Raw genomic sequence first — 11238 nt, 5'->3', positions numbered from 1 at the left:
AGTTGTCTAGAATGGTATTGGACAGCCAGCACCAAATGAAAAAAGTCAATCTTTTTTTTTTTTCCTTTCTGTTCTCCTCTCCTGCCAGCATTTGTCTACTTCCTAAGGGAAGTGAAAGCTAATTAAAGGCTTAAGGGATAATATTGATTGCATTGGAATATATTTTATATGTACCTGACACATTTTCAAGTAAGAGGACCCTGACTTTTTCCAAGGCTGAATAAATCAGCTGGCTGAACCTTTGATTCAAGGGTGTATGTGTGGGGGGAGTTCATCTCTTCCCTTTCCACTTTGCAAGCATCTCTCGCAGTGATGAATGATTTCCAAAGAGGAAGACAGGCTCCTAGAGGCTGTTCATTCACATCTTTGCATACCAGAGAGGAAGAATGAATGATCAGGCATGTCCTCAGGCCTATCATCGACTTGAGTCTGGCTTTGAGTAATAGGCAGGAGGATGCTGGTGTAGAACTTTACACCTCACAGGGCCTGTGCAGGAGGCTGGCCACTGGATAGTAGTCGTTCAGCTGTCCCCAGCATTGAACAGAAGGAAGTAGCTTGCCCAGGTGGAGTGCTGTACATTCTCGGTAGCAGAGCAGGGAATCTGTTTGAACTTCCTTTCTCAGCCAAAGGGCAGCCTGAACTGTGGGGATTCCTGTAAGGTAGATTCATATGGGCCTTGTTCTTAATCTGGAAGCCTGTAGACAGCCAGCATTAGGAGACACCAAACAGTCCCATTGTCATTTGTGGCAAGGTCAGATCTGGAGAAGAATCATGTTTCTAAGTCCCTCTCTCAATGTGTTTGGAAAATTCAGGCTGTGCACATGGAGAAGCTGTCTGTTTTGTCCATGAGTGCATATGTGCTGCAAAAACCCTTTTAAGATTTAATAAAAATGCTTATAATCCCAGTATTCAGTGTATATCACATCTGCTCGCACACAGTGGTTTTCACAGCCTTGTAGTAAAGAGGGGGTCAGTGACGCAGGCTTTGGACATGAAATTTGGATCAACGGCCAAGAGAGCTCCTCCATGCTAGCAGGTGCTGGCCCAGAGCACAGCGTTCATGATGTGATGTCTCTTCTGAAGTAGCCCATCGAGCTCTTCCCTCCCGTTGATGGCCATCGCTGGCCTGATCACTAAGTGCACCACTGTAACAATAACAGTCCATAATGGTCATATTATTAACTGTATCATGCGTATTATTGATTTACTCTTTGTTCTGCATCATTATCCTTTCCCCAATGAGTTTCCTGCATTATTCTCACGTACTTGGTCAAGCACCAAATTACCACGCAAGGGCAGGCTCTTGTAATGGTATCTAATGGAACACTGCATAAGCCATCCTCAGTGCCTCCACCCAGTGCACTTTCCGCCTTATTGCAGTGAGCAACAGAACAATTATGAAGTGCAGGAGACCAGGCCGTTCTAAATTTTATTCAGGAAGTTGCTTCATTGCATGTTCATCACCTGTCCTCATCTCAAAATGCAGCCAGAGGCCCAGCCTCTGTCACTGTCAGCCCGAGTGGGGGTTGGGAGGAGGACAGGGATGAGGGCCGAGCTTGCTACATACAGTGTCTTTGCTAGGAGCCAGTGCTTGCTTCTCTGTGTCGGGTCTTAGCTTTTGATCTGGAGCCACCATTGAAGTACTTGCTTCTGCTTGGGAATTGCCCAGCAAGTAGAAGAGTGTGGTGCAAAGGTCAGATTAGTCCAAGATCCCAAAGACGTTGATATGACTTATCAGTTTTGCAGTTCTGAAAAAGGGGCTCATCTTCCTCAGGGTGGCCATTGTTTCTAGAAACTGAGGTGCAAGGACCAGTGAGATAGCTCAGTGAACTAAGCATCTGCTTAGGCAAGCACAGGACCGGGATTCGATTTCTAGCACCACATACCATGCTGGCCCCACCCCTGGGTGCACTGAGCTGGCCACCAAGCCCCGGCATGATGGCGCATGCCTGTAATCACAGTGCTGGGGAGGCTGAAAACAGCTCGAGTCCGAGCTGCGTAGTGAGATCCTGTACCGAATACATAAAAAAGAAGAAGAAGAAGTTGAAACTGCCCTAGAATAAGCAAGTATTTCCAGCCTCAGACTTCCCTGCAGGAAAATCCCTTTGGCTCTTTTGGAAATCTCAAGCACCCTAAGACAGCAGCCCTTTGGGACTACATGGTCAGCACATGATTTTAATTCCATGGGCATCCCATCCCCATTTAGCCATGAGTAATGCTCACTTACTGTAAAGTGTTACATGCCCCCATTGTCGGAGAAGTTATAGTGGAAAAATGCAAAATTTCCTTTTTACTGCTTATGGCCAGTTGAGCCTATAACGTGTCAAGCCGCACATTAGCCACCCTGATAAAAGTCCGCTTTCTTACACACAAAATCATCGTTTCAGCAAGATTTGTTATCTCATTACCTGATAAGCTCTATGTCATAAACCAAGACTCATATAGTAAATCTCCTGGGAGGACGCTTTGTGGGCAGAAAGGGAGAGATAGGAATCTGCGAGGGGCTTGGTAATGCAGCATTTAAGCGCAAGCACAGTGTCACTTATTGTTAAATGCCTAAAACCACTTGGCCAAATGGTTGGGCTTTTAATAGGATTTTGTGCAGCATCAGGTGAGCAGCCATATGCCTTTTCTGTCTAGGAGCCCTGAGCACCTGCTAGTGCCGCTGCTTTGCCTCACAGCCCTCCAGGGATGGGGTCTGGGCTTTATGAAAGTGGAGGGAGGAGATGGATGCTTCCCTGCAGCTGCTGTGCTTGGTCTGCCTTGCCAGGGCGCGGGGCACGGGGGCCTCACCGCAAAGCCTGGCTTCATCTAACTGACCCCTCCTCTGCAGGCATATTGTGGTCTGTGGGCACATCACCCTGGAGAGCGTTTCCAACTTCCTGAAGGACTTTCTGCACAAGGACCGGGACGATGTCAATGTGGAGATCGTCTTTCTTCACAAGTAAGAGACTGCTGCTGCCACTGAGCCCGCTGCCTGGCTCTGGCCTCCTCTCTGGGGATGGGAGCAGTTGGGGATCAGGTCAGAGTTGCCAAAGCCATGATCCCAGCCAGTCTTCTTGGAGAGGATATCCCAGAGCCATGCTAGGCCAATGATGGAGATGGACCTGAGACTGCATCTCTCAGAACAGGGGTAGAATTTACTGTGGACTCAATGCATCATTTTTGTGCCGGCTGCAATCTGGAGCTGGACAGGAAATGGGTGCCTCAGTTCAGGTCAGGTGAGCCTTATGGTGTGCATGCTTTAGGGTGCAGGAGTAGATCATGACCAACCAGGACAGTGACATAAGAGGAAGCAGAATGCTAGGTAAGCAGAAAGCAGCTGCGCCTCCTAGGAGTCTCCAGCGTGAGACCCTGTGCCAGCCCTGTGTGTACCACTTATTTATTCCACTGTAAGTGCCCACCCATCTTCAGTCTTGGTCAAGTAGTTCAGCCGGTTATTTAACCTCTCCATGTCTTGGATTCCACAAGTCTACCTTGTTGGTCTGTTGTGAGAACAGCATGAGATAATCCATAGTCAGGGTGTGGAGCCAGATAAACATGCAGTAAGTGCTTAATAAATGTTGACTGTGATCGTGAATGATAAAGTAGATTAAGCTGCACAGTCAGTTTAGGGATGTCTTGTCATGTGCGTTTTATAGGGGAGGGATGTGAGGTATCTTCCATACCCTGTGTGGCTAAGGTAGTAAGCTTTGCCTGATCCTTTTTTAAGTAAAAGTCAGTCTGCCACAAGATTGGAGAGAGCTGGGGACTCCACCATCTCAACACAGTGGTGCCATTACTGTCTTCTTTGATGGAAATGAAATTAACATGGGGCCTTGCCCCTGTAGGTTAGCCTTCTCACCACTGACTTCTCCAGATTCTGAGGAGAGAGGCCAGGCCACAGTGCAGTAACAGGACTCACACAACAGATGCAGTGCTTAGCTATGGGCGACGTGTGGTGGGCCAGCACGCTGCTGCAGGACAGTTCTGGAGAGAAGCACGATGTGTGAATTCTTGAGCATTCCAAGCCAAGCACACTTGCAGCAGTTAGAGGACAGCATGGGCCTGCATTGGCCAACGCATGCCAAGATCAGTTTAATCTAGTGGCAGAACCTCACGGGATGTCTCTATGAGGGAGAGACAACATTATCCTCAAAGATACATGTGTCTGACTGACTTGAAAGGCTGGCACAGGCAGATTCGCACAGACAGCCACTCTTCTCTCCCCTACTACTTCAGTTGGAAAGAATTAGCAATCTGCCCATGCCTCGATGCCTGAGGTTCATCATTGTGTCCTCAGTGTCTATCAGCATTCAACTCATGGTAGATAACCTCCTGAAGCCTTGGGTTAATAGCATACCTTCCTATGGGGTTGTTTTGGGGTTCAAGTGAATCATAGATGTCAAGTGTTTAGAATGCTTCCTGCCTCAGAGGAAACATTTAAAAATATTAACAATTATCATCATCATCACCATCATCATCATCACTAAGCACTTAATAAATGTCAAGAAAGTGTTGGCTTAGCACAGTTGCTAGTGTGTAATAGGACACAGGTAAATCTCATCTTCCAGAGTTGACACAGTGTCTGATAAAGAGGGGAGACTGTATTTTTATCTCTGCAGAATTCATAGGTGAATAAATCGGTCGGACACTTGTTTAGTCCTTGTTCTTGAATAAGGAAGGTGTCTGAACAGCTCAGCATCAGGAAGGGTGATGAATACTACATCAATGTGTGAGTCAAAGAATCATACAAAGAGTAACTCAGGTGTGTTTGTGGCTGTGCATTGGTGGTGTTTTTTTTGATCTAGGTTTTGGGGATTCTATAAGGCAAAGAACCGGGAGAAAGACTCTTGGTACAGGTGACAGTTGGATGACCGGACAGGGGAACCTTTGGTTAATACCTCATATTGTAGTTGTCCCGTACCATATAGGGGTTTTTCAGGAAACAATAAGATGTAGATGCAGATATCCCTCTACAGACATGAAGTATAACCACAAAATACACTAAATGCTTAAATTTTTTAAACATTACATAAAAGATATATTACCATTAATATTCTTTAAAATACTTCTCCCCACTTCAAACATGCTTATCCTATTGTTCTTGCCTCTTGAAGTCACCTTTTGCTGTCATAGCTGCCTTGATGGCCAAAATGAATTCAAAATATTTACCATTCACGGTCATTTTGACTTTAGGGAAAATCCAGAAGTCAGACTGTGAAGTTGAATGAATGAAATGGATGAGAACATACTGTAATGTTTTTATGAACACCTCTTAGGTGGTGTTCAGAAGCAGTATTCTTTGTGTTTTATATTATACCTCATAAACATACTCAGAAAAAAGGCCTTGCAGAACTTCTTCAGAAAGTGGCAAGAAAGAAGGAGAGTATTTTGATCAGATTAATGACAATGTTCTTTTTTTTACTGTAGTAAATTTTTTTTATTTAAATATACACTGTATTTTTTGCCCAGCCCTTGTATCTGTCTGTAGTTGTATCTACTTGTCTGTGCAGAGAGAAATTCATGATGTGGTTTTAGCTCACTTGATTTCTGACACTGAAAGTCTCTCAGTCAGCCATCTTTACAGTCAGCCATCTTTAAAGTCAGCCATCTTTAAAATGGAGAACCAGCTGGTGCTGTGACTCAGTCTGAGTCTAATGGCTTAAGAACAAGAGGAGTGAATTCTGTAAATCCTAGTTCACTGGCAGGGGCAATGTAATGAAGTGTCAGCACAAACAAGCAAGTAAGAAGAGAAAGGTGCAGCTTTATCCTTTTTCTTTTTTTCTTCTGACTCATTAGATTGGATGATACTCACTCATACTGAGGAGTAAAATCTACTTTCCTAAGTTCACTGATTCAACCATTAATCTCACAGCCACACCAAGGGATCACTTTGTCTGGGTATTCTAGGGTGATCCAGTCAAGTTGGCAGAGCAAATTAACCATCACAGCCCCTTTCCCAATTTGTAAAACCGGGTTTCCATTGATAAAAAGTGGAAGACCCTGTACCTCATAGTCTATATTTTATCTTGGTACTGGATTTGGAGTGCAGCTGGGCTGGGCTTTCATGTCTCTTAAATGTGAACTTTTTCTTTATAGCAAGAAAGAGGGCTTCTTTGAAGATCAGAGCCCCCTTCAGGCCTCCCTGGAGAAACTCGGGAGAAAGGAGGCCCAGAGGCTGGGATTCCAAGTCTGTTACATTCATGTCTGTCTCTTCTCTCCCCGTGCAGCATTTCCCCTAACCTGGAGCTTGAAGCTCTGTTCAAACGACATTTTACTCAGGTGGAATTTTATCAGGGTTCAGTCCTCAATCCACACGATCTTGCACGAGTCAAGGTAAGGAGGAAGAGGGAACTTCTGCTCTTCCCCTGTCATGGGGGGTGGGGAGGTCTGACTCTGTGATCAGGGAACATGCTTCCCCGGAGGGCCACAGATCACCTCCTTAACTCCAAATGAGATAAATTGGACAACACTAACCTCAGCACTGCCCTTGCATTGGCCCCAGGACCTCGTACTCTGGCACTTGCCGGGCCACCTATGAGTACTCTGTACTTAATCTTAATGTAAAACTCATTTTGTTGATGTTCTCAATATCATCCACTCACAAAGGAAGCAAATCTATTGGGCAGCCTTAAGAGTCATATAAACAGCATAATAATCAAGTAATTCCCATATTGAATATTTAAGTTGCACTCAATGCAGCTGCAACACCTATTAATTACATCTGAAGGAAACACTAAAATGTAAAATAAAATGTTATTGTGCCATAAAGCATTTTGAGCTTCCTTTCTCCTCACCAAAGACTCCACGTACAAAAGTAAACTTGCAGGTATCCAATATCACTTAGTTCTGGGCTACTCCTTTCTAGTGGAGTCTGCTCATTTAGAATCTTCCTAAAGCTCCCCTGAGGCCTAGCAGGGAAAGGACATGGTAAAGTGGTGTCTTCTACTTGATTCACTTGATTCACTTGATACAGATTTTTGTGAACATGTTCAGTATCTGCGGGCAAGTGGGTATGCGTTGACACAATGAATGCGCACGGAAGTCTAGATGTTAACTGTGGTCCCCAGAGGCTGCTATACATAACACAATTGGAAAACATGAATAATCCAGGAGGATTTGTGTAAATTCCTTGCATTATTAAGGAAATCTAGAGAAAATTTTTGACATACCACTGAGACCATGCCCTCTCACCAGATGCGGGAGTAATCTAGAAGGTACAACATACCGAGTCGGATAGATTGCAGATTGGAGCTAGCATGAGAATTGCCACGCTTGCATAGGCTGCTTCATCTTAATATTATCCAGACATGACCCAAGTTATGCTGAATGCAAAAATCTCATGAGAATGGGGCAAATATTGATTTTTCATGGACCTATTTGAAATGCAAGCAGTTATTAGTGCATCAAACTCATGATTCCCGCTAATGTATTTGGTACAGGGTCTCACTATGCAGCTTGGATTCATAGTGAACCTCCTGTTTTCAGCTTCCCCAGTTCTGGATTTATAGGTGTGCATCACTATGCTGGGACTCAGCAGCTAGCTCCATACTCCCGGGGCAGGGCCGGCTCAGCATGTGCTGCTGGGATTGAACTCCAATCCCTGTGCTTGTCTAAGCAGATGCTTAGTCTGCTGAGCAAACTCCCTAGCCTGTTGGCTTCCATGTAGATAAGTCAGTAGGTTGTATTTTGAGTTTCTCTGTCACCTATTATTTCATATATGTAGATTTGTTGAGTTTTGACTCTCTAAATAATAAACACTAAACTATGCAGTACTGACATTTAAGTGAATGCTCTGAGCTGTTCTTAGTGTGCAGATATTAAAGATGGGTGAAAGGTGGAGGAAGGACTTTTGAGGAGGTTCCTAAATCTCCAGATAGCTAGCTTGGTAGTCTGAAAGACAGGGAGGTAGGCTACCAACCTCTATCTCCCGACTGGAAGAATTAGGATAATGGCACAGACAGCTGATAAAGGAAGTGGGAAAGGGACTGAAAGGCTTAATTAATTGTGTTTTAAGAAATCTGAAAATTGCACATGCAAAGGGCTATGCCAGTTGGAAAGTACATGTTACACTTTCAATGGCAACAAGGTGAAATGTTTATCCCACAGCAAGCACTTACAACCTACACTTTTAACGAAAACTACAGTCTTCCAGGATTTTTCTTTTCTTGTAAAACACCAAGCTCCCATAAGAGGTGTCTACAAAGAGCGATTGCAGTTGAGCTTGGCTATTTATATGTTTGTGTTCTGTGATCTTTTCCTTTTCGTGTCTCTCAGATAGAGTCGGCAGATGCGTGCCTCATTCTTGCCAACAAGTACTGCGCTGACCCAGATGCTGAAGATGCCTCCAACATCATGAGGTAATTCTGGCATGGCGGTTCAGGGGCAGGCCCTGGGCTGGGTCCTTGCGGTTCACTTATGGCCCTTTTTGGTCCATAGAGGGTTGTTTGGAAAGGATCTTCTTTCTCCCATGAGCCACCCCACAACTGTCCCCCTGCACGGATTTGGGGAAGCTGTGGCCGTGGTGGGTAACCCTGAAGCAGGAAGCTCAGCCCTAGCGGATGGCATTTGCGGGAGCTCAAAGTTGGCCTGGAGTGTGAGATTCCTTCAGTCAGAGAATGCTGGCTAGACAATAGATTTAGATGGGTACCGGCCTAAATGAAAATACTGTGTTCTCTCAGAGAAAGGGCACCAGAGATACCTTTGGTGAGTTTGATCCCCCCACCCCAGGGGACATTTGCAATCCTTGGAGAAGGTTTTAGTTGACATAACCAGGTGGATGATCTTGCTGTCATAGTCTAGGAGGCAGAGGCCGGGGATGCTGTTAGACATCCTACAACATACAGGACAGCCTCTGTGTGGAGAATTATGTGGCCCTGAACACCAAAAGTGCTGAGACAGAGGAGCCTTTTGTTAGAGCCCTTTGGGTGTGAGGGAAGAAGACTGATTAGTGTCACCCCAAAGACAAGGGGACAGACCCATCGGCAAGTTTATACCACTTTCCTGAACTCTGTGTTCTTCTTGCAAATCATTTTGAGTGATGCTAATACTAATCTGCATCTCTGAAGTAATGTAGTATGGTGTATTTTCTAAACCTACTTGACTACAAGCCCCTGAATCTTTTTATCCTTTTTAAAACATCTTCTGGGTAAGGAGATTCTGCCACTCACCGCTAGTACATTTCTTTACATGGGGACTGGCCCGGCAGAATGCTCATTTTGGCCCCAACTTCAACGGCTTATTTCTTTATTATTGCAGAAGAAAATTTGCTCACTGTTTGTTCTTTTCATAAGCTCACTGTCACCTCCTGGGGGCAGTGCAGTGACTAGAACGCTGCAGACATTGTGCTCCAGGTAGTTAAAGCCCCTTTTTGGAACATGTCTCTTTCCTTCCATAAATTGCAGGATAATTGTTTGAGCTGGGAAAGATCAAGAAAGAGGATCTTCTGGAGAGGGGATGCACTCGGAGTAAACGTTTCACTCCCGCTGTATTCCCAGGAACTTGTACTTAATTGTGAACAGCCATCCCTAGGTCAGGACAAAAACTTCCCCTCTGCGTACAGCTCGCCTTACTGTACCCTGGGAATTTACTTGGAGGTGAAGGTTGGGAGGTTGCTTTTGTGTCATTACAAAGCTTGCAGCTCCTTTGTCCTTGCTTTTAATCAGTGGCCCCAAGTGACAGGAGATTTCCCATCAGTGATGCAGAGGAATTCCTCCTCTGGTGCATCTGGGATGAGTGAGTCCTCCCAGCAGCATCTGGTCCTTGTGTCTGGCAGCAACACCTGGCACCATCTCCTCTTTCCACTCACTTTTCTTTGGCAATGCACTCAGTGTAGGCATTTTAAGGAAGTCAGTGTTTGAACTCCTGTAAATCTTGGGCCTGCCAGGCTGCAGAGAGGGTGGAGTAGGGGCAGACTTCGTTACACCCTGGCCCATCCCCTGACTGGTGTGTCTCTAGTCCCTTTTTAAAATAAGTAGTGCTCCCATCATTTCACATGCTTTTCTGTCATTTGGAGTGATTATAACATAGCCTTTATGGAACAAGGCTTTGCTATCTAGGAGACTTCAACAAAAACCTAGAGGATGAAGCTTAAAATTTTAACCCCACAGAAAAGTTTGGGTCTGGCAATTCCCCTCACCTCCCCATCCCCCAAAGAAACCCCCTGAATACTAGAAATGTATAATAGCTTTAGAATGGGCGTTTCTCTTTATCCGATATTTTAGCCCAACCCTGACAATGGTAGGGTTAATGTGAACACACCTGCATACTGTAGTGGATGGCAGGATGCCAGGATGAGCTCCAGGGTGGTATCACAGATGCCATTAAGCCGCCCATGAACTAGAGCCAGAAAGAAAGCTCAAAAGGACATGGGAAGCTCAGGGTTAAAAAAGGGCTCCGTGTTTCTCTTATTTGTATAATCCTCCTTCCTCCTTAGTTTAATGAGACCAATCTGCCCCCTTTTGAAATTAAAATGTCAAAGATCTATTTGAAATGAGCTAATGCAGAAAACTGGCTGATGCTGTGAACTGCACTGAGAGGCTGACAGAGACTCCAAGTCCTTGAGTCGTATGCGTGGCGCAATGCAAGCCTTTTTCAAAAATAAAATGAAATCCTTCAAGTGCGAAAGCCCAGGGTGGATTTGTGCAGGGAGAGGCTTTCATGCAATGCATTTCCTGAATTCACAAGTTGCAGCTTTTTAGATAAAGCCGCTCCTGGGTTGCCTTCTCCCCATCTTTGCAGAAAAGGGGGTAAATTAGGAGAGCACTGCTTGGTGGGGAGTTTGTGGGGGTAGGAGGGTCATGATAAATGCACTAGCATTTCTGATTAGGCTTAGGATGTGGGCCTTTCTGTGGAATTCCATTCTTTAGCCTTCCTCGTCACAGAAGGAAATGTACAATGTCACCTCTGACAGGGTCGGTAATGACAAAAACCATAAGTTACACGTGGAGAGAGTTTTTAATGATTTCAAAGCATTTTCACATCTGGTCTCCCATTTGCTCCTCATACCAAGCCTATGAAGTAAATAAAGCAGGTACTGTGGCCCCCAGTGTCCAGATGAGGAAACGGGAACAGAGAGCCTGGTGATTTCCTGAAGGTCACCAAGTTCATTAGTGCAGTGGAGGAACTGGAAGCCAGGTGTTTCCATGCTCCTGCTCGGCTCCTCCTCTTTGCACCTTGTGACTGGCAGGAGTGCCAGCCGGGACTGGGGCAGTGGGTGGGAGTTTTCTGCCAGATCTTGACCTCTGTAGGGTATTG

General features: G+C 45.2%; 1 protein-coding gene across 7 annotated transcripts in view; it reads left to right on the top strand.

Moving 5' to 3' along the window:
- The window catches only part of Kcnma1 (potassium calcium-activated channel subfamily M alpha 1), a 756236-nt gene that overhangs the window by 534822 nt on the left and 210176 nt on the right, over positions 1–11238 (top strand). For all 7 annotated transcript variants that reach the window (XM_004624076.2, XM_004624075.2, XM_004624064.2 and 4 more), the window contains exons 10-12: positions 2834–2944; positions 6213–6318; positions 8260–8342. In XM_004624076.2, the coding sequence (XP_004624133.1) occupies positions 2834–2944; positions 6213–6318; positions 8260–8342 (300 nt within the window). The remainder of the gene's footprint in view (positions 1–2833; positions 2945–6212; positions 6319–8259; positions 8343–11238) is intronic.

The sequence above is a fragment of the Octodon degus genome, unplaced genomic scaffold (genome assembly GCF_000260255.1).
Source record: "Octodon degus isolate 3935 unplaced genomic scaffold, OctDeg1.0 scaffold00005, whole genome shotgun sequence".
Lineage (NCBI taxonomy): Eukaryota > Metazoa > Chordata > Mammalia > Rodentia > Octodontidae > Octodon > Octodon degus.
Note: the sequence above shows the minus strand (reverse complement) of the source record. Positions and strands in the feature narration are given on the sequence as shown.